We start from the raw sequence: 22,289 nt of genomic DNA on the forward strand, positions 1-22,289 counted from the left end.
CGTTTCTTTGTGTCCCTGTGTCCCCTCAGCTCCTGTTCTCCAGCTGAACCCCCAGGTCCCTCAGCCGCCCCCATCACACTTGTGCCCCTGCCCCCCCAGCCCGTGCCCCCCAGCCCTCACATCGCGCAGGTTGAAGGTGATCTCCAGGCTGGACCAGAAGTGGTCGGAGAACTCGGGGTACATGTCCAGCACCTCCAGCAGGTCCTCACGGTGGATCTTGTGCAAGTCGCAGTAGGTCAGCGCCCGCACGTCGGCGTTGGACTTGCCCGGCCGCGCGTACAGGTTCAGCGGCTCCCCGAAGATGTCGTTCTTCCCTGGGGGGGAAGGCACCGGAGGGGAGGTCAGCCCACGGGGTTGGCGGCGGGAACACCCCCGCCCCGGCACAGCGCCCCCGGGGGCTCACCCAGGATGGCCACCACCACGTCCCCACGCAGGATCTCGATGGAGCCGCGGGAGATGAAGTAGAGGGCGGTGAGGACGTCCCCGGCGTGCACCAGCGTGTCCCCGGGCGGGGCGTGCGTGGTCTTGAACTTCATGGCCAGGGCGCGCAGGCAGCCCTTGGTGGCCCCCTTGAAGGGCTTGCAGTTCTGCAGCAGGCTGCGGTTGAGGTGCAGGCAGATGTCCGCCTGCAGGCACTCGGGGAAGCCCTTCAGCACCTGCGGACACAGGGGTCACGGGGCGGCGGGGGCGGCGGGGCTGGCGGGGCGTGGTGCCACGGGCCGGCGCCAGGCGCTCACCGCGTTCATGTCGATGCCGTTGGTGTAGGACCAGGCGTGCTGGAAGTACTCCTCGAGGCGCTGGCGCAGTGGGTTGGGGATCTGGTGGAAGCGGATGAACTCGCGGACGCGCAGCATCTGCGTGTGGTAGCGCGCGGTGCCCGAGTACAGGCGCTGGATGATGGCCGACACGTTCCCGAAGATGCTGGCGTACATCAGGGCTGCGGCGGGGCCGGCGGCGTCAGGGGGGCCCACACCGCCCCCAGACCCCCCGGGGTGCCCAGCACCACGGGGACACCGCCATCGGCAGGACGGTGCGGGGGTCCCGCTGGGTCCCCCCGACACGTGTCCTTGCACCCGCGCTCACCATCACCCCAAACGCGCCTGCACCCCCGCGGTCCCAGCGAGAGCGGAGCTGTGCACACGCGTGTGGCCGCTCCCTTGCACACTCACGTGTGCACAGGACAGTGGTGCGCTCACACCTGCACGCGTGTGCGTGTTCTGTCACAGGTGCATGTGTGCACGCTCACACACACGTACACTCACACACACACGTACACTCACATATACGTGTACACTCACACACACATGTACACTCACACGTACTCACACACACGCACACACACAGGTGCACTCACACATATGATCACATGTACACATGCAGACACACAAGCATGCTCACACGCATGTGTGCACACTCATGCACACATGTACGCTCACAAACAGATGCACATACGTGCATGCTCACATGCATATATGCATGCTCCAAACACACACACATGCTCACACACATACATGTGCACTCACATGTACACAGGCATACTGCCAAACACGCATGCACGTTCACACACATACATGAGCACTCACGTGCACATGCAGTGCCAAACACACATGCACGTTCACACACATACATGAGCACTCACGTGCACATGCAGTGCCAAACACACATGCACGTTCACACACATACATGAGCACTCACGTGCACATGCAGTGCCAAACACACATGCACGCTCACATATACATGCTCACACATACACGTACACCAACACCCACGCCCACACATAGTCACACATGTGCACTCATGGGTGCCCACACACACTCATGTGTGCTCACATACACGACCACACACACATGCACGCTCACATATAGATGTGCAGGCTCACACACACATGCATGCTTACACACACATGTGCATGCCTACACATTGACGTGCACGCTCACACACGCATGCTCACACACACATGCTTACACACACACATGTGCACTCACATGTGCACAGGCATACTGCCAAACACGCATGCACGCTCACACATAGAAGTGCATACTCACACACGCATGCTTACACACACATGCACGCTCACAAATAGATGCGCATGCTCACACGTGTGCTTACACACACATGCCCGCTCACACATGCACGCTCACACACGTACACCCACACCAATGCACAGCCACGTGCAATGACATGCACACAGCCGCCCACTCACTCGTGTGCTCACACACATGACCACACACACACGCATGCTCACATATAGATGTGCAGGTTCACACACATGCATGCTTACACACACATGTGCATGCCCACACATTGACATGCACGCTCACACACGCATGCTCACACACACATGCATGCTTACACACACATGTGCATGCCCACACATTGACATGCACGCTCACACACGCATGCTCACACACACATGCATGCTTACACACACATGTGCATGCCCACACATTGACATGCACGCTCACACACGCATGCTCACACACGCATGCTTACACACACATGTGCATGCCCACACATTGACGTGCACACGCACACACGCATGCTCACACACACATGCATGCTTACACACACACATGCACACTCACATGTGCACGCTCACACACGTACACCCACACCCATGCACAGTCATGTGCAATGACATGCACACGGCTGCCCACTCTCACTCATGTGTGCACACACACCCACACACGTGCACACCAGCACACACACACGCATGCGCACACACTCACACGTGCCCACCCACACACACGCTCGTGCTCCCACGTGTGCCCCCCGCTGCTCCCCCCGGCGCGGGCACTCACAGCCGATGAGCATGACGCAGATGGAGAAGATCTTCTCGGAGTTGGTGTTGGGGGAGACGTTGCCGAAGCCGACGCTGGTGAGGCTGCTGAAGGTGAAGTAGAGCGCGGTGACGTACTTGTCCTTGATGGTGGGGCCGTAGAGGGGGTTGCTGGCGTTGAGGGGCTTGCCGATCTGGTCGCCCAGCGAGTGCAGCCAGCCGATGCGCTGCCCCTCCACGTTGCCGATGGCGTACCAGATGCAGGCCAGCCAGTGCGCGATGAGCGCGAAGGTGCACATGAGCAGGAACAGCACGGCCGCCCCGTACTCCGAGTAGCGGTCCAGCTTGCGGGCCACCCGCACCAGGCGCAGCAGCCGCGCCGTCTTCAGCAGCCCGATCAGGGTGGTGGTCTGCGGGCGGCGCGGCGGGGTCGGCGGGGGCTGCTGCAGCGGAGACCCCCGCCCGGCCCCCAGCAGGGAGGGCTGTCCCTGTCCCAGCCCGGGGACCCGTGTCCCCCCTGCAGCCCCACTTCAGGCTCAGGTGACCCCTTGGCTACGTCCTCCCCCGTGTCAGGGGTCCCACAGAGGCACAGCAGCAGTTAACCCCCCCAACCCATCGGTGCTGGGGCGCGGGGGTCCCCCAGGGCCAGACCCAGACTCACCCGCACCTGTGCTCAGCACCATGTGCTGCCTGCGCCTGCCCGACACCCCCTCTCGCTGCACCGTGGCACCACGGGCACCCAGACCCAGTGTGGGGGCACATGTGGGACCCCCAGGCATCACCCATGGGGGGACCCAGCACCAAAATTGCACCCATCCCAGCCAGAGCACTGTGCAACTGGTGCCAGCGGCGGCACCACGGCATGGCAACACGGCATGGCAACACGGCAGCAGGTACCTCCTCAGAGCCGGAGCCAAAGATGAGCAGGTCGAAGGGGATGGCGGCCACCATGTCGATGAGGAACCAGCCCTTGAAGTAGTGGATGGCGATCTTGGCGGGGTGGCTGACCACCTCCTCGTTGGAGTTGACGTAGGTGGTGCGGAAGTTGATGAGGATGTCGATGATGAACATGATGTCCACGATGAGGTCGACCACGTTGAGGGGGCTGCAGGAGTAGCCGCAGTTGTGGCGCTGGGCCTCCTCCTGGTCGTTGAGCAGGAAGGCGGCCGAGTAGGGGGTGAAGATGGCCGTGTAGATGACCAGCAGCAGGATCAGCCAGTCCCACACCGCCTTGAACGGGCTGTAGTGCAGGATGGTCCATTTGTGGATGCGCGGCGCCTGCAGCTTGTACTCCGGGAGCACGTCGGCGCCCAGCGACAGCACCTGTGGGGACGGGCAGGGGCTCAGCTCCTGCCCCCCCGCCGCGCCGAGCCCCCCGGCCCCGAGCGGGCGCTGCCCCCGCCGGCCGCAGGCAATGCAGCCCGGGGCTGGGGCTGCTCCGGCGGGTACCGGCCGCCATGGATGCGCTGGGGTGCAGCGGGACCCTGGAGCCAGTGACGAGGGGTGCGGAGGGGATGGCTGGTGGGCACAGCCAGGAGAAAGCCACCCCACAGCGCGGTGCTGCCCCACAGCCCCCTCCTGCCCCACAGATGCTGCCTGGAGCAGCTCCTGCTGCAAGCGCTCGCGCCTCCCTGCACAGACAGATGCTGCCCTCGGCCCAGGCGCTTCCCGCGGCCCCCCCTGTGCCACCCCCACCTCGTGCCCCCCCAGAGGGCAGCAGCCGCCCCGGCGCTCTGCCCTGCTCCGGCGGGACCCGGCGCAGCTGCTGCCGAACCCGCGCCGGCAGCCCCGGGGGACGCGGTGACACAGCTGCAGGCTGGCACTGCCACCCCAGCCTGTCCCCGTGCCAGGCCAGCCGGGCACGAGCAGCACGGAGCCCCTGCCGCCCCCACACACCGTGGGGCTGGGCTGTGGGGCTGGGGGCGCTCCTGGCCAGGTCCCTGCCTTGCTCTGGGAGTGGGACCCCGCAGAGGGTGCAGGGGGCTGCAGTTGGGTGCAGAAAGGTTCAGGGGGTGCAGGAGGATACGGGGGGTGCAGTTCGGTGCAGCTGCGTGCAGGATGATGCAAGGAGGTGCAGAGGGGTGCAATCAGGTGCAGGGGGATACAGGGGGTGCAGGGGAGTGCAGTTGGGTGCAGGAGGATGCAGTGGGGTTCAGGGCGGTGCAGGTGGATACAGGGGGTGCAGGGACCTCCCCCAGCCTAGACAGGACTCTGCCTGCTCGCCCCCCCGCCGTGTCCCTCCCCACGGAGATGAGGGCCGGCATGCAAACACCTCTGCCAGGCATTTACATACGGGGGGGCACAGCCCCCGCCAGGTGCTGCCTTGGAGATGCTCCCTACCCCCAGTCCCGGCCCTGCCCGCCCTCCCCAGTCCTCCCGCACCCCCAGTCCGCTGCCTGCCCCACCGCTGCCCCACACACCCAGCCTGAGCACGGGGTTCCCGGCGGGCACAGCCACGTCCCCCCGGCAGCTGTGCCGGCCCGTCCCGCCCGCCCGGCAGCGGGATTAGGTGTCCCGGCCGCGGGACGGGGGCACCGGCTATAAATAGAGACGGGGGGAACGGGCGCCGTGGGGCAGAGCGGGGACGGAGCCCGACCCCCCCCGGCCACCGCCAGGACACGGGTCCCCCAGGGTGGGCGCCTGTCTGCCGCACCGCAGCACCCGCCGCCCCCCGGCGCATCCCCCGGCCCCGGGGCAGCCCGGCCGCCGTCCCGGTCCCGGCGGTGGTGGGGCCGGAGGGCGGCGGTCCCGCTACCGGCGGGTGCGGGCCCGGGGGCGGAGGTCCCGGTACCTTCTCGTCCCGGCTCGGCCCCGCGGCGCGGGCGCTGTCGCTGTCGCCGTCCAGGCAGAGGCAGGTGCCGCAGACGGAGATGCCGGGCATGGGTCCTGCTCCGGCCCGGGGGGGCCCGGCGGGGGGCCCCGGCAACTCCTGGAGCAGCTGCAGCAGCGACGGCAGCATCGTCCCGGCCGGAGCCCGCGGCGCTCAGCCCCCGCCGCCCGCCCGCCGCCCCCCCCGCGGCCACCGGGGACACAAGGGACAGGGCTCCCCGCCGGCGGCCCCCGCGCCCATCCCGCCGCCCCCCGGCCCCCCCGGCCGGGCTCCCCTCGGCGGGTCGGCGGCAGCGGCGGCGGGAGCCCCGCACCACCGGCAGCCACAGCAAAATTATTGGGGCGGAAATTTTTCCCAGGCTGCCGCGCTCCCGCCGCCACGGGGGGGCTGTGCCCCCCCGCCCCTTAACCCTCCGACACGCGGGGTGTCCGGCGGGCTGGTGACACACGGCGGCACACGGCGGCACACGGTGACACACGGCGGCACGCCCAAGGGCTCGGCACGGCGTGGGGCACGGCACGGCGGGGGGACACTGTGGCGGGGACCCCGGCGCAGGTCTGGGTGACCACGGGCAGCAGGCGGGCAGCAGGCGGGCAGCGGGCGGGCAGTGGGCAGCGGGCGGGCAGCAGGCGGGCAGCGAGCCCAGGTAGCAGCTGCCCCAGCGCAGCACGAGGTGAGACATGTCTTGACCCCATTGGCACCACTTTGGCTCTCCGGGCACCACGCTGGTGCCGGCAGCTGCGCCTGGTGATGGAGGGACACAGCCCAGCCCCACGGCGGTGAGTGGCATGTCAGCGTGCCAGGCACGCCATGAGCGCACCGTGAGCCAGGCGCACCATGAGCGCACCGTGAGCACATCGCGAGCGCACCGTGAGCACATCGTGAGTGCACCGTGAGCGCGCTGTGAGCACATCGTGAGCGCACCGTGAGCACATCGTGAGCAGATGTTGAGCACACCACAATCACACCATGAACACACGTTGAATACACCACGATCACGCCATGAACACACCGTGAGCTCACTGTGAACACACTACAAGCACACCACAACCACACCGTGAACACACGTTGCACACGCCATGAGCACAGGTTGAGCACACCGCAGTCACGCCATGATCACACTGTGGTCACGCCATGAACACACCGCGGTCACGCCATGAACACACCGCGGTCACGCCATGAAAACACCACGGTCACGTCATGAAAACACCATGATCACACCACGATCACACTGTGGTCACGCCATGAACACACCGCGGTCACGCCATGAACACACCGCGGTCACGCCATGAACACACCGCGAGCGCTCACACACCTGCGTGGTGCCCACAGCCCATGGAGCGCTGCTCCCATCCTGCTGGCCCAGCCAAAACGTCCCCTCCAGTGTCACCACCCCCACCTTGGGACACAGGGAGCAGGGGATGTCCTGGGGGGTGGGGACACGTGGCTCTTGTCACCCCCTGTCCCCAGGTGCCACCTGCCTGGGCGGCCTGGTGGGCTCCGTGTGGTGCCCGGAGCATGGCCTGGGGAAGCGGCGCGGTGCTGAGGGTATATTTTATATATATAAAGTGTGTCACACGTTGACAGCGCCGGGGACACGCTGCGGTTCCCATCAGCCCTGACTCACCCGCTGCCACCCACGCGCAGGGGTTTCCTGCTGGCGCCCGTGTCCCCACGCAGCGCGTGACGGGAAGGGACGAGGCCACGCGTGTGGCACGTGCAGCGGGGGGTCCCGGCAGCACCGAAACAGTGCCCTGACCCCGGCGGCTGCGCCCTGAGCACCCCCGTGTGTCCCAAACAAGCCACCCCGGGCAGGGGTGACAGGTGCCACAGGGCCACACGGGGTCACACCACTGCGGGGTCATCTGGGGTCACACTGATGGGGAGCACGGGGGGTCACAGCCCCGTGGGGACACACGGGGCCGGGCTGTGGGGGGGCACAGGTACCGCAGGCAGAGCCCCCCAGCTGCAGTGCCCCACACAGTGGGGGGTTCACGGGGGTCCCGGCCACTCCCCCTCCTCCCGGGTGCCCACGCGGCCCCGTCCCCGCTGCCCCTTTAAGCTGCGGCTCTGCCCGCCCGGCTCCATTTTTAGCCGGGGCAGGGGGGGCAGCGGGGGGAGCGCGGGGGGGGCGGCTCCAGCGACCGCCCGGCTCCTGCCTCTAAAATTAACCCAGCTGCCGCGCCAAATTGGGACAAATCCCTGCCTGCAGCGGGGCCGGGCGCGGGCAGCGCGGGCAGCGGCCCCCGGCCCAGCAGCGCCGCACACCGCCCCCAGGGACCCCCAGCGCTGCGCCCCACCCAGCCCGGAGCGACCCCTGTCCCGTCACGCTCCCTGTCCCCCATCACCGGCCACCCCGGCCCCGCCCCGGCAACCCCGGTACCCCCCGCTCCCCACAGCCAGGGGGACAGCGGCAGCCGGTGCGCTCCTGCAGCCCTGTCCCCGGTGTCACACGGCTGGGCCGGCCCGGGGGACACCGCAGTGCTGCATCTGGGGGGCTGCACCCGGGACACCCCCCACTGCTGCACCACCGCAGGGGACAGTCCCCAGCTCCCCCGTGCCACCCAGCCCTGGGGACATCCACCTGCCACTCTGTGCCACTCAGCCCTGGGGACAGTCCCCAGATCCCCTGTGCCACCCAGCCCTGGGGACATCCCCCTGCCACTCTGTGACCCCGAGCCCTGGGGACAGTCCCCAGCTCCCCCAGTGCCACACAAGGCTGAGGGACAGCGTGGCGAGGGGACAGGGACTCTCCACGTGCGTGCCCGGCGCCCCACAGACCCTCAGCCCAGAGCGTGCGCCCGCAAGGGGCTGGCACGCGGTGACATCCTGGCCACGCCGGCCCGGCCGGGCACAGTGCCACGCCAGTGACGCCGGCAGGCAGCGGGACCGCTCGCGGTGACACAACACCTATCAGTCACCGTGACACAGATATCGGCGGTGCCGATGCTCGGTGACACGTACACCGCCCCGGCGCAGGCACGCGGCACCTCGCGCTCGCGGTGACACGTACGCCGACACCTGCTGTGACATCGGCACCCGACACCCAGCCTGCACACCCGGAGACACCCAGCGCGGCACCTGCCGTGACCCAGACACCCACGCCCACAGAGCACGGCCCCCTCGCTGCCGCAAATACCCCGACCCGCGGCCGGGGCACCCCCGCCACCCCAACACCCCAACACCCCCGCACCGGCAGCCCCTGCCCGCAGCGCCTGTGCTGACACCAGCGCTTGTGGTGACACCGCGCACCGTGGCAAAACTGTCCGGCACCAAGACCACGCGGGTGCTGACACAGCAGCACCCCTGAGTGCAGACACCCCCACCCCAGAAACCCACGGGCCCCCCACCCCGCACTGAGCCAGGACCCAGCACCCCGGACCCCAAACCAGCACCAATACCAGCACCCAGTGCCTGCAGGTGCCCAACACCCATCCAGGTACGGCACACCAGTACCGACACCGGCAGACACCCAATACCGCCCAGGCCCCCCCACCAGCAGGTTTCCAGCACCTTCCAGACACTCAACACCAGGACACTGACACCTACCGCGCGCTGACCCCAGCACCCGCGGTACCAAACTCAGCAGAGCTGCCCCGTGCCGGCAGCACCCGCGGCAGCGCCGATGGGGACTCGGCACCCCGAGGGACACCCAAAGCAGGACCAAAACCCACGGTGCCAGGGGCCCCCCATGGCTGCAGCAGCCACCGCAAGCGCGGGTGCCCAACACCAGCCGTGACACCCTGTCACCCTTGCAGGTGTCGGTGTCCGTGTCACCCAACGCGCTCTCCACCATGGCAGGCACGGACCATCGGCACAGCCGGACACACAGACACCCGTTCACCCTGGCAGCGTGCAGGGCATGCTCTGCGGCAGTGGGGACACCCCAACACCCCACTGTCCCCACCTCGGTGGCGGTGGCCGGTACTCACAGCATTGAGCTGCGGCAGCGGTGCGGCTCCCTCGGCACCCCCCGACATGGGCAGCGGGGACGGCGGCCACCCCGGGCGATGCAGACACCCCACTGCCGGCAGCACGGCGGCAGCACCGGCACCCCGCGGCGGCGGTGGCAGGGTGGGGTGACAAGCCCCGTCACGGGGTGACGTCCCCGTGGGGCGGCGCGCCCGCCCCAACACCCGACCCCCACCTGCTGACGCAGCCACCGAGCAGCCCCGGCGCTGACCCACACCGCGCCACGGCCCGGCTGCCACAGCCACACCGCCTTGCCACAAGCCACCCGTCGATGGGACAGCCGTGGGGACCACGCTGTGGGGACACGGCAGCCACCACAGCTTCCTGACACCCCCTGTCCACAGCACCTCACCAAGCGGCCGTGTGGCACCCCTTGCCACGGCCACAACTACGCCACAGCCACCGTGGCAGCGCCGGGCGCACTGCGAGCCCGGCTGTGGCACCGGGCGGGTGGCAGGTGCCCGGGGGTGGTGGGTGCCCGCGGGTGGGTGATCCCCACACCCCGGCCCCCCCGCGTTTGGCGGTAGCCCAGCCCATGCGGCGGTTCCCGGCTCCCGGCGCCCCCAGCCGCAGCCGCGGGGATGCTCAGCCCCTCCGCCGCCTGTCCCGGCCCCGCCGCCCCCCCGCTCTCCTCCCCCCATCCCGGCTCATCCCTTCGGCCGCGCTGCCCGGGGGGGGCTCCAGCCCAGCGTTGGAACGGCGCCGGGACCCCACGTCCACCCGCGGCGGGACGAGCCCCGGGAACCGGATCCCTTCGGGGAGGCACGGCCGGTCGCTCCCGCCGGGCCGGGGGGTGGTCCGGGGCTCGGGGGGCTCTGGGGCGGCGCAGCCCGGGGCAGTCGGTGCCGTCGGGGCGCGCACGGCGGGAGGGACCCCCGGCCGCCCCCGCACCGCAGGACCCTCCCGGCCCCTCCGCGCCTCCAGCCCCCCCCGTCCCGCGTCCCCCTCGGTACCTCCTGGGCCACCAGGCTGGAGATGCGGACGGCGCGGCGGACGCGGCCGCTCTTGCGGTCCCCGTCGGGGCGGTCGCCGCTGTCGCGCCGCGCCGGGGCCATGATCGCGCTCAGCGGGGGGAGCCCCGGGACGCCCCCCCGCCGCCCCCCATCCCGCCGAGCCCAGCCCAGCCCGGCCCGGCGCGGCCCCGAGCTGGCGGCAGATGGAGCGGGGCGGGCGCCCCCCCGAGCCCCCCCCGCCGCCGCCCGCCCCCGCCGGTCCGGTCCCCGCCCGGCTCCAGCCTCCGCCACTCCCCGCGGGGCCGTCACGCCGCGGGGAGGGACCGGGAACACCCCCCGCGGGGAAACTGAGGCACGGGGGGGCGGGGCGCCCCACTCCCTGGGGACCCCCGCGCCCGGTGTCTGAGCTGCCAGCCCCCCCGCCCCGAGCCTGGCGGCGTTGCCTGCACCCCCCGTTCCCAAGGGACCCCTGAGCTGCCCCAGACGAGGGGGTCGCACAGCCCTGTCTGCTGCAGGACTGGGATGGGGACGGTGATGGGAACAGTGATGGGGACGAGGTGGCCGCGGAGGCTCCTTGGCCAGCGCAGCGGCCGCGGGCTGACTCACGGCCCTGCCGGCTCCCGCTGTCCCTGGCTGCCACCCAGCCCTGGCAGCGAGACCCCCCTGCGCCTGCCCGCACCCCCTGCCCGCCCCCGCGGGGTGACCCCAGGGTGCAGTGTCCTCCCCCAAAGGGCGACAGCAGGGCTGGGGCTCAGCGGGACCTGCACAGTCAAGTGGGGGCTTCCTCCTGTCCCCCACCCTCACTCCCACCCATTGGCGTCCCCTGTCCCACAGCAGCTCCCAGTGACACCCCCATCCCCACGGGGCACCCACCAGCAGAGGGGTCCAGCTCAGCCCCCCCAGCCCCCACTGCACCCATGGTGGGCAGGAGCACGTGCTCTGCCACCGCACCGTGCCACAGCAGCCCCCGGCGGGGCCGGTCACAGCCAGCACGGTGCTGGCAGCGCCGAGCCCCAGCACCGTCCCATCCCACCAGGGGCAGGGGTCCCGGCCGGGCCAGGCCGGGGCCCCGGGGCTGCTGCTGGCTGCTGGGATGCTGCAGCACCCATCCCTGCACGGCCCAGGGCCTCACGCTGCCCCACCGCATCACCCGGCACCAGCCATGGCCCTGGCAGTGCCAGTGCCAGTGCCAGTCCCAGTCCCAGTCCCAGTCCCAGTCCCAGTCCCCACGGCCGTGGCCGGAGCAGCGCGGTGAGCGGGGCCGGCTGGCAGCCCCGGAGCGCAGTGACCTTGACGGGAGCCGCGGGAGCGGGCGGCACACGGGCTCCTTTGGCCGCCGTCACTGCGGATGATTCACAGTGACACTGTCTGGACGCCCTGGTCCCCCAGTGCCACGGGCCCCTCGGCTCACTGTACCCGGGCTGGGGCTGCCGCTCGACCCGCTGCAGGGTCCTGAGCGCGGTGACATCCCAGGGTCACACCACGGCTGTGCACACCTGCTCGCTCCCCGCACCACGCTGGCACTGGTGCACCACACTGGCACTGGGTGCACCGTGTTGGCATCCGGCATCCCCCATCGCAGCCCTGGTTCAGCCAGGGTGCCTCAGCGGGACCCTCGTTCCGTACCGTGGAGGTGGTGGCCATTTCCACCCCTGGGCACCCAGCGTGGCCGTGGCATCGCCAAGCCCCCCATCCCAGCGCCGTGGGGCAGAGCCGGCCCCAGCGAGGGCGGCACTGTCCCTGTCGGCCGGGCAGGGCCCGGTGCTGCTGGCCACAGGCAGGAGCAATGACCGCGGCTGAGCGCCGGCAGCTGCACGCACAGCGGCAGCCACCACAGCATGGGAATTAATCACACGGCGAAGGCAATCAGGATGCCGAGCTCGTTAGTGCTGGAGAGGAGCGGGGAAGGCCGGCGGCATCACGCAAGGCGTGGGGAGGGGACGTGGGGGGAGCTCAGCCCGGTGCCCTCAGCGCCGGGTCCCACACCCCACAGTGGGGTCCCCCACCCCACACAGTGTCCTGCGGCTGCTCTGGCAGCCAGCGGGGGCTGCGGGGCCGGGTGCCCACCCAGCAGCAGGGCTGGGGGCTCCCGTGGGAGTGGGGGTCCCACACGGGTGCCCCCTCACGTGTGTGAGCAGATGCCGGGGGAGGGCGGGGGGGCCAGGGTGCCCGGGGACCAGGAGCGCAGGCAGATGCACCCGGGCAGCTCCGTCCCCCGCCAGCTGCCGGTGTCCCTGCGGAGAAGTGACGGCGCGGGGCTGCCTGGGGGGCTTGGGGACAAGGGACACCCTCTCCCCATCCTCCCTGCCTTGTCCCCAGGGCAGCCCTCCTGGTGGGGGTGGACGGGGGTCCCAGGGACCCACTGGCCCCTGGCAGCTTTTAGTTCATTAGCGGGAGCCAGAATCAGGGTGTAATTAAGCAGGAGCCGCCGCAGCCAGATGGTGGTTACACAATGTGCCAAGGATTAACCGGCACCGCTGGCCGCCCGGCACGGCGAGCTGGTGGCACAGGGCAGCTGCACACGCTGGGACGGGGCCGGGGCCGAGGGATGTCCCGGCCCTGGGGTCACCTGCCCGAGCTCCCCCCAGGAGCCCCCAGGGACCCCACGTGCCGTGCGGGGTCCATCCCAGCACGTGCCACCCCGCCACGCACCATCCCCGCACCCAGCACAGGGAGCACCGTGGCCAGGGCACCCCGGCCAATCCCCCCGAGGGGGTGATGGGGACACCCCCAATGCCAGAGAGTGGGGACAACAGCCACTTGCATGGCCAGCGCCAGCACACACCTCGCACTGTCCCGGTGTCCCCCTGGGCAGGGGACCCAGCTGGGCCCTCAGCTCCCTGCTGCAGCCCCCAGCCCTCCCTGCGACCTCCAGCATCCTGCACGCTCCAGCACCATCCTGCACACTCCAGCATCGCACTGTGAGCTCCAGCACCGCCCTGTGAGCTCCAGCATCCTGCACAATCCAGCACCATTACGGGAGCTCTGGAACCATCCTGTGAGCTCCAGCACCATCCCGTGAGCTCCAGCACCTTCTTGCATGCTCCAGCACCGCCCTGCGAGCTCTGGAACCATCCTGAGAGCTTCAGCACAATGCCAAGAGCTCCAGCACCTTCCTGCAAACTACAGCACCATCCCGTATGCTCCAGCGTTGCCCTGCGAGCTCCAGGACCTCCCTGGAAGCTCCAGCACCATCCTGCAAGCTCCAGGACCTCTCTGCATGCTCCAGCATCATCCTGCACACTCAAAAACCTCCCTGTGAGCTCTGGCCAGCAGCTGCTGTGCAGAGCATCCTCTGGGCTCTGGCCACGCTCTGGCACCACCCGGTCACCTCCGGCACTTCCCGGCCACCTCCATCGGCACAGCGGGTGCCCGCGGGCTCACCTGGGTGACCTTCTCGGTGACGTTGTGGGTGCGATCCTTCAGCTTGGTGGGGGCGATGATCTCCTTCTCTCCAGGCGGGGCGGCCAGGAAGGCGTCTGCCTTGAAGTCCACGAAGTTGAGGGTGATCTGGGGGATCTTGCTGATGGCCCGGTAGCGCATCAGGTCCGAGTCGGAGGTGGAGTTCAGCAGCGCACTCCGCACGTTGTTCATGGCCCCTGGGTGGGGGGACCGTCACCATGGGGGGCCACGGCACCGCTGTCCCCCGGGGTGGGGGTCCCAGGACGGGCGAGGGGAGTCCCGGGGTGGGGGGCCCCCCCAGCTGTGTGCTGTAGGACCACAACCCGACAGCTTGCTATCGGTTACCTTAATGCCATTATTTCCCGCTTCTCTAATGAGCTTAATGGGATCAGGGGTTAACGAGGTAATTGCTGCCCGCCCCAGCGCTGCCAAGGGGATTGGGGGCTGCGGGATGGGGGGGAGTGAGACCTCAGACCCATGTTGTGTGGCTGCACACGGGGTGTACACCAGTAAGCCGGCCAAACTGGGGCGGCTGGGTTTTCCCCACCAGGTGTGGGGGGCTCGTTACCATGTGGGGGGCTTGATGCTATGCAGGGGGCTCAGGGCTGCCCCAGCCCACCCCACACCAGGTGAGGGGGGGCCCCACCAGGCGCCAGAGCCGCCGGCAGCGCGGGCCATTACAGCGATGAGGAGCCTGACAGTGATGGGTGTCACCGCAGCCCCTGCCAGAGCCACGGCTGAGCCGCTGCGGCCCTGGCCCTAACGAGCTGCCAGCGCTAATGACTTCGCCCCACGGCCGCCCGCTACGCCGAGGCGAGACGCCGCGCGTGCCGGCAGTGCCGTACCGGTGCTGGAGCCGCGGTGCATGCTGGCGCCGGTGCTGGCGTGGCGGTTGTGGCAGCGCTTGTCGCCCTCGCCCTTCATGGTCTCGATGTCGTCGACGGAGGAGGCACGGCGCACGCTGTGCAGGCTCTCGCGTGAGCGGCTGCGCGCCAGGCTGCAGTTGGAGAAGGCGGCGTGCAGCGCCAGGCGGTCGGCGCGCGGTGACGAGTGGGTGACGGGCGGCTCGGGGGCACCGTCCCCCATCAGCGCCGCCTGGTCCTCGGGCTGGGTGCCCCCCGGGCAGCTGGGCTCCAGCGACGACGTGGCGTCCTCGGGGCCCGACTCGCTGCTCTGCTTGGAGAAGTCCACCACCACGGCGTCGGGCGGCTCCTGCGGCAGCGACTGCTTGCTGCCCGCCAGCGCCAGCAGCGCCGGCAGCTTCAGGCGGAAGGACTTGCTGCGCCCTGGCCGGAGGGAGGGACAGGGCTGGTGTCGGTGCCCATGGCACCCTCGCCACGTGCCATGCTTTTGGCAGGGCACCTGCGGGAAGCCAGTGCTGCACCCAGCGCCGCGGTGCTGGCACAAGACCCCCCCCCCACGCCACGGCGCCGGCCCTACCTGCGGGGAACCAGTTGGCGGGGGTGACCCAGTGGTTGGTGTCCTTGTCGGGGGAGCCCGGGCGCTCCGTCTCCATCACCACCTCGAAGTTCAGGATGAACATGATGACGGCCCCATCCTCATTCTTCACCGGCACCACGTCCACCAGGCACAGAAAGCAGCTGCCTGCGGGGCGGGGGGGTTCATCACTGGGGCAGCACAGCCCCCATCCCCTGCTGGGCACCCCCCTACCCCCTGCTCCTGTGGGGCAAGAACCTGCTGACTCAGCAGAGCGCCAGCCCCGCTGCACCTGCACCATGTGGGAAACTGAGGCACGAGAGGCTGGGAGGGGCCCCGTTTCCCCAGCGTCCCCCAAAACACCGCAGGGCTCATGCGGGGCAGGCGGGGGGCTGCGGGGCAGTGCGGGGGCAGCACCGCGGGCAGTCGGCGTGCGGGCCGGGCTTAAGCCGCTCAGCCTCGTTAACAGCTGCAGTGTTAATCCTGCTGCCGCAGCTGGGAGCTCAGCTGGCCGGGCGGTGGCGGCAGCCCGGGGGGGCGCGGGGGCAACCTGGGGTAACCTCATCTGCGGGGGACGGGCAGCACCCCGCACCCCCAGCACGCAGCCGCAGGGCTGCCCGGAGCCGGCGGCCCTCGCCGTGGGGGCTGCTGGGGGGGCCGGCGCAGCCCCCACCCCGCAGCATCGCCGGCCCCTCCTGCACCCGCGCCGCTGCAGCAGGACGCGAAATGCGGGGGGGACACAGGCGCGTGACGCCGCGGTGCTGCCTCATCCCCCCGGGCTCCCCCGACCGCGGCCCCCGCACGGCGTCCCCCCCGCTGGCGGCGGGCCCGGCAGCCTGTGCCGGGGAGCCCGGCCCGGCGGCGCCAGCTGGCACCGGTACCGGCCCCGCACGGGGAATCCCGGCCCGCACGTGGGGCTGCGGGCAGGGGGCCAGCGGCGCAGGCGGCGTGCGGAGCGGCACGGCACGGCACGGCACGGAACGGAACGGCACGGCTCGGCACCGCACGGGCTGCAGCGGGGTCCCCACCGGGCCGCCCACCGCGGGGGGATTAGCGCCACGGCCACATGGCCGCCCACGCACCGGCAGCTTTGCTTCATCCTCGCCCACCCGGCTCCCCCGGGGAAGCCTAATCCCCCCGCCCGTCCCGGGACGCCGGGACACGCGCCGGCCCCCCCGCCCATGGCTGCCCCGACCCGCGGCGTGGGGCGGGGGCTGCGGCGGGACCCCCGCGCCGGGCACACGCACCTCACCTCGCTGCCGCGGGGCCGGGTCCCACGGCCCCCACCCCGCGCACCCCCCCGGAGCTGCAGGCGCCAGACCCCCGCCCCACGCGGGCTGTGGGGCGCGGGGGGCGGGGACCCTGGCCCAGCCGTGGACTCGGCCACTCAGGGTCGCAGCGAGGACCCTCCCGGTGCGTGGCCCCCCCCGGCCACCCCCCGCGCCCACCGCTGAGCTCAGGGGCTGCGGCCCTTGGCACCGCCGCCGCTGTGCCGGCTTTATGCCTAAATATGGCTGCGGGCAGCGGCCGCCGGCGCTGCGGGACGGCCACGCCACGCCAGGCCACGCCACGGGGTCCCGAGCCGGCCCCCGCGGCCACCGGCCAGTCCCGGCCCCGGCCACCCCCTCCCGTGGGGAAACGGGGTGCGGGGCTCTGGGGACGGGAGCCTTTAAGGGGATGCCCTGGTGGGGTGAAGGGCTGGGGGCACCCAAACACCGGACCTGCCGGGTGTCCAGTGCGTGGCCAGGGGAGAGGCAGGGGCTGCGCTGAGCCCCCTGCCCCCTCAGCATCCCCTGCCCCACAGCAACCCCCTGCACCCCCTGCCCCTCCCAGCATCCTCCTGCCCCCCACAGCATCCCCCACCTCTGGCCGTGCGCCCCGCCCCGTTCCCTGCCCAGCCGGGACAGGCTCCGCGCCAGAGGCTGCACGAACCGGTTGTCCCCCACTCCCCCAGCAGGACTGGGGGCTCCTGCACCCCCCACAACGCCCCCGGACTCGGGGATCTCGGCCACGAGTGACAGGGACCGAATGTGCCCCCCATTGCGGGAGAGAGAGGGAGGGGCGCGGGGGCTGCACGGGGTCGGCGGGCGGCTGCTCCCTGCACCCCAAATGCACCCCCACACCCACCCCCGCACCCCAAATCCACACAACCCCATCACCCCAAATGCAGCCACACACCCCATCCCCGCCCCCCCGCGCCCAGCTCCGGTCGGGGCTGCACCGCTCCCCGCGACCGCCAGGGGGCAGCATCGCGGGAGGCGCCCCACCCCCCGAACACCCCACCTGCACCTCCAAACTCTGCACCCCAGCACCCTGCACCATACCTGCACCACGCACTCCCACACTGTGCACCCCACCTGCACCCCCGCATCCTCCTCCGCACCGTGCGCCCCACCTCGCGCACCCCGTCCCGCACGCTCTGCACCGCACCGGGCTCCCCACAGCCCAGCTCAGCCCCCCCGCCCCCCCTCCCCTTTGCACAGCCCCCCACTCCGGTGCTGTGACCCCAGGCGGGCACAGGCACCCCCGACACGTCACCGCTCCCCCCGCACACCCCGGGGATCCCCGTCCCGCGCCGTGTGGGGTCCCCGCAGGCCCCCCCGCCCGGGGACACCCCGTGCGGCGCTGGCAGCCGCAGCGAGGGCGCGACCTTGTCCTGGCAGCGCCGGCGGGACCCGATGTCCCGATGCCCCTCGGCGGCCCCCCCGGCCCGCGGAGCTGCCAGCGGCGTGGCCGGCTCGGGCGGGGGGGTCCCTGCGGCACGGGGGGGGCCGCACCGCGATGTGCTGGGGGCCCGATCCACGGGGGCTGGGGGCCCGATCCGGCGACTTCGCACCGGCTGCTGCAGCCCCAGGTGACCCCAAAGGCCACGGGGAGTCTGGGCCCCCCCCCGCCCCAGCCGCGCTGCAGCCCAAGGCCACCCCTGCGGGACGCGGCTCCCCCGCGGCTGCCGCGACCTTCCGGCGTCCCCGGCAGCGCCAGCGCTGGGTAAACAACGTCGCGAAAACTAATGGCTGCAGCAGCGGCTGGCGGCGCGGCGGGGCCCGGCTCGGCTCGGCCCGGCTCGGCTCGGCACCGCTCCCCCGGGCTGGGGGGCTGCCGAGGTGGGGGAGCGGGGTTCAGCACCGACGGGACGAGCGATGGTGGACGCGTTGGGAGCAGGAGGGTCCCTGCCCCACAGCGGCTGGGGGTCCGGGTGCTCGGGGTCCCTCGGCACCCTCAGCACCCCCCAGCACCCCTCGGCCCCGCGGTCCCAGGGGACACCAGCCCTCTGCACGCAGAGCTGTGCCCGAGGGGACAGGGGACACCCTGAAGGGACACCCTGAGGGGACACCGCCGCAGCCCCGGCAGTGCCTGCGACAGTCCACCGGCCGGCGGGCGGATCTGGGGGTACAGGACATCCCCTGGGGGTCCCACTGGCTCCAACACTGCCCCTCCTCACACGGCCCTGCCCCACACAGCCCTGCCCACGGCCGAGGGCAGCGGGTCCCCACAGAGCCCCCCTCGGGCCCCCCCGCCCCAGGACGTCCCGGCCCCCACACGCACCCGCTGCTGCCGCCTATAAATATCCCATCGGAATCACCGCCCTCCCCAGGGCCGGGCCGGGCAGCACCGGCCCCCCCGGCCCCCGCTGCCACGGCCCCGGGTGCCCCTGCCCCACGGGCATGGGAAGCACCAGCCCCACACAGCCGGGGGCACCGGCACGGAGCTGACCCCCCCGTCAACCCAGGCAATAGGGGCAGAGCCAGGCCCGGAACCCCCAAATCCCTCACGGGATCCCAGGAAGGGCTGGGGCAGGAGCTGAGCCCCGTCCCCGGTTGCTGGCACATGCCAGGCGGTGAGCGGCAGGCCGGGCAATTAGCGCAGCCCTAACGAGGGCTCACCGAGCGCTGCCCACGCTGCCGGGAGGGAGCAGCCACGTGCCGCCTGTGCCCTGCCAGCCCCGGCGCACGCACGGGTCCAAAGGCCACCGGCACCAGATGCGCCGCACGCTGCTGCAGCCCGGCTGTGCCAGGCACCGCAGTGCCCGGGGCAGCACCGCGGAGCCAGCGTCGCTGCGCCAGGCCGGGGCCAGGCAGGGACTCCCCCACGCTCCCCCCAGCCAGGCCCCCGGCACCCCGTGCCCCAGAGCCCGGGTGGCACTGGGGACCGAAGCTGTGGCTCCACGTGGCGGCTGCCGGCAGAGCCGGCGCAGAGCCGGCAGCTGGGAACCAGCTTTGTTTACTCCACGCGCCGGAACCGAGGCCGGGTGCCGAGAGCCGGAGACAGCTGCCGCGAGAGCCGGGACACCTGGCGCAGGCACCGGTGGGGCCGTGGTGTGGGGCAGCCCTGGCACTACTGACACGGGGCTGCCAGTGCCAGCCTCCCGGGAACCGCGGGGCCCAGCTCCGGGACCCCCGGAGCAGCAGTGCTGGAGCAAGGCAGGGGGCAGCACGGCCTCGGTGCCCCCACACGCACCCCTGCCAGGATGGTGGCACCGCGACGCCTGACACAGGCTCAAGCCCTGTGGCCCCATCGGCTCACTGTGGGGCTGGTCACATCCTGCCCAGCCGTGGGGGAGCCATGGGGCAGCCGGACCCATGGGACGGAGCAGGCTGAGCGGTGCCGGCAGGGCAGGAGCCCACCCAGGCCTTCCTTTGGGGCAGCACGGTGCCCCCGCACCCCACATCACCCCCCAATACTGCAATGCTGCACACTGCTCCCACCCCACAGCCCCAGCACCACGGCACGTGGCTTCCCGGCACCCCAGCACCACTGCAGCAGCTGGGGACGGCTGCAGGCCCGCGGTGGTGCCGGTGGGGCAGGACAAACCCCCATCACCAGGGCCAGACCTGCTGCCCCGGCACTGCCTCTCGGCACACGGGCACCAGCCGCCGGTGCCAGGCTCCCGTCCACGCCGGCACCACCCACAGCGCGGTGGGGCCCGGCACGGCTGATGGATGGGTGCAGCGCAGCCGTTAACTCCGGGGTCTGCGTGCCCGTGATGGACGGCCGCCTTCACCCCCGTGCAAATAACCGTCAATCTCCGGCGCCGCGGCAGCGGGTCCCTACCGTCCTTGCGGTAGAAGCAGATCTCCACCTTGCGCTCCTCGGCACCCAGCAGCGCCTGGGCGATCTGGGCGGCAGCGCCGCGCTGGGTGCGGGGCCCGTGGAGGAAGTCGCAGGTGCTGGGCTTCTGCATCACCTCCGCCCGCGAGTACCCGCACAGCTGGCAGAACCCGTCGTTGCAGTAGATCACGGCGCAGTTCTCCACGCGCGCGTTGGCGATGATGAACTTGCGGCCTGGCGGAGAGGGGAGGGTCAGCCCTGCGCTCCCCCTGCCCAGCACCCCACAGCGAGGCTTCACTCCATCCATCCGTCCATCCATCCATCCATCCATCCATCCATCCATCCATCCATCCACCCACGGCTCTGGGCTCTCAGTGACCAAACACCCTCCAAGCCGCCCCATTTGCTCCCAGGGAACCCTCCAAGCTGCCAGCACCACCACCATCACCACGGGGACCCTACCACCACCACCATCACCACGGGGACCCTACCACCACCACCATCACCACGGGGACCCTACCACCACCACCATCACCACAGGGACCCTACCACCACCACCATAGGGACCCCACCAGCACCACCACCATCACCACAGGGACCCTACCACCATCACCACAGGGACCCTACCACCACCACCATAGGGACCCCACCAGCACCACCACCATCACCACAGGGACCCTACCACCACCACCATCATCACAGGGACCCCACCAGCACCACAGGGACCCCGGGGATCAGTGCCACAGGCCAAGCCAGCCCTCCCCAAGGGACGATACGGTCATGGCAGCCTCGGCATATGGCCTGTCCCCTGGCATGGTGACACCCCACAGCTCAGCCCCATGGGGTGGCATTGCCCCTGTGTCACTCTCTTGTCCCTGCTGAGGATGCTCTGGGCCTGACCCCAGAAAGGCGCCATGGCCCCCCCGTCACAGGGAGAACAGCGTCTCCCTGTTAAACCCGCTGCCTGCCCACCCGCTGCTGGCGCCCACCGCGCCCGGTGCAGGGGGCTTGCGGGCCCAGGGTGGCCGGGACCCCCATCCAGCCCAGCAACAGCCGCAGCGCCAGAGCCGGCAGCAGAGACTCCATCACCGCTGGCACGCGAGTCCCCACGGGGCCCAGGGGGACCCCACGGCCCCCCAACACCACTGCCTGGGGCCGGGGGCTCGCAGGGGCTGGTGAAGGTGGTGGCACTGCCCGGCTGTGCTTGTCACAGCACCCCACATGCACCCCCCTCCCCCCACACCCGACCCGCGCTGTCCCCGGTCCCCGAGACCCCCCCGCGCTGTCCCCACTCACTCTGCCCTTCGAACTTGCGGATGATGGTGTCCAGGAAGGTGTTCTGGGGGGCGACGTGCCCCCGCCGCACCGGCATGCTGCCGGGCCCATGGGGCAGCGCCGCCCGCGCCGCCGCGCTCCGCCGGGCCCGGGGGGGCCCCGCGCCGCGGGGGGTCCCGCTGCCCTTGAGCCAAGGACGGCGCCGGCGGGGCGGCTCCGGCGGGGGGGGCGCGGCGCAGCCCGGCCCCGGGGGCGGCGGGATGCGGGGTGGGCGCGCAGGGGTTAAGGCTGGGCCCTCCCCCGCCCGCTGCCCGGTGCCCGCTGCCCGCCGGGGCTGGAGCCCGGAGCCCGCCCGCCCGCTGCGGGTGCGGGTACCGGCGCGGTGCCGGTGGGGTGCCGGTGCGGATGCTGGTGCGGATGCCGGTGCCGATGCCCCCCCGCTCTACCCGCTCGGTGCGCGCCGCGGCGGGCGCAGCATCGGCCTTATTTAGTCAAGGAGCGGCTGGGGGGGATGGAGCCCCCGCCCCCGCCCCGCCCGGCGGGGGTCGGCGGGACTCGGCCGGGCTCGGCGGGGCTCGGCTGGGCCCGGCTC

The 22,289-nt window shown here is 71.2% G+C and overlaps 1 protein-coding gene across 2 annotated transcripts in view; it reads right to left on the minus strand.

The window, feature by feature from the left end:
- KCNH2 (potassium voltage-gated channel subfamily H member 2) overlaps positions 1-21,794 on the minus strand; it is a gene marked incomplete at its 5' end in the record, with an annotated part of 28,387 nt that extends 6,593 nt beyond the window's left edge. Inside the window, 10 exons of one of the 2 annotated variants that reach the window (XM_082044499.1) lie at positions 121-314; positions 404-656; positions 738-937; positions 2,802-3,189; positions 3,677-4,102; positions 13,919-14,133; positions 14,782-15,222; positions 15,377-15,541; positions 20,426-20,656; positions 21,719-21,794. In XM_082044499.1, coding sequence (XP_081900625.1) covers positions 121-314; positions 404-656; positions 738-937; positions 2,802-3,189; positions 3,677-4,102; positions 13,919-14,133; positions 14,782-15,222; positions 15,377-15,541; positions 20,426-20,656; positions 21,719-21,794 — 2,589 coding nt within the window. Of the gene's footprint in view, positions 1-120; positions 315-403; positions 657-737; positions 938-2,801; positions 3,190-3,676; positions 4,103-13,918; positions 14,134-14,781; positions 15,223-15,376; positions 15,542-18,023; positions 18,136-20,425; positions 20,657-21,718 lie in introns of those variants that run through there. The other variant, XM_082044498.1, reaches the window with a different exon arrangement.
- Positions 21,795-22,289: the final 495 nt, after the last annotated feature.

This window comes from Streptopelia decaocto (genome assembly GCF_964273445.1).
Source record: "Streptopelia decaocto genome assembly, chromosome: 2".
In the NCBI taxonomy this organism is placed as follows: Eukaryota; Metazoa; Chordata; class Aves; order Columbiformes; family Columbidae; genus Streptopelia; species Streptopelia decaocto.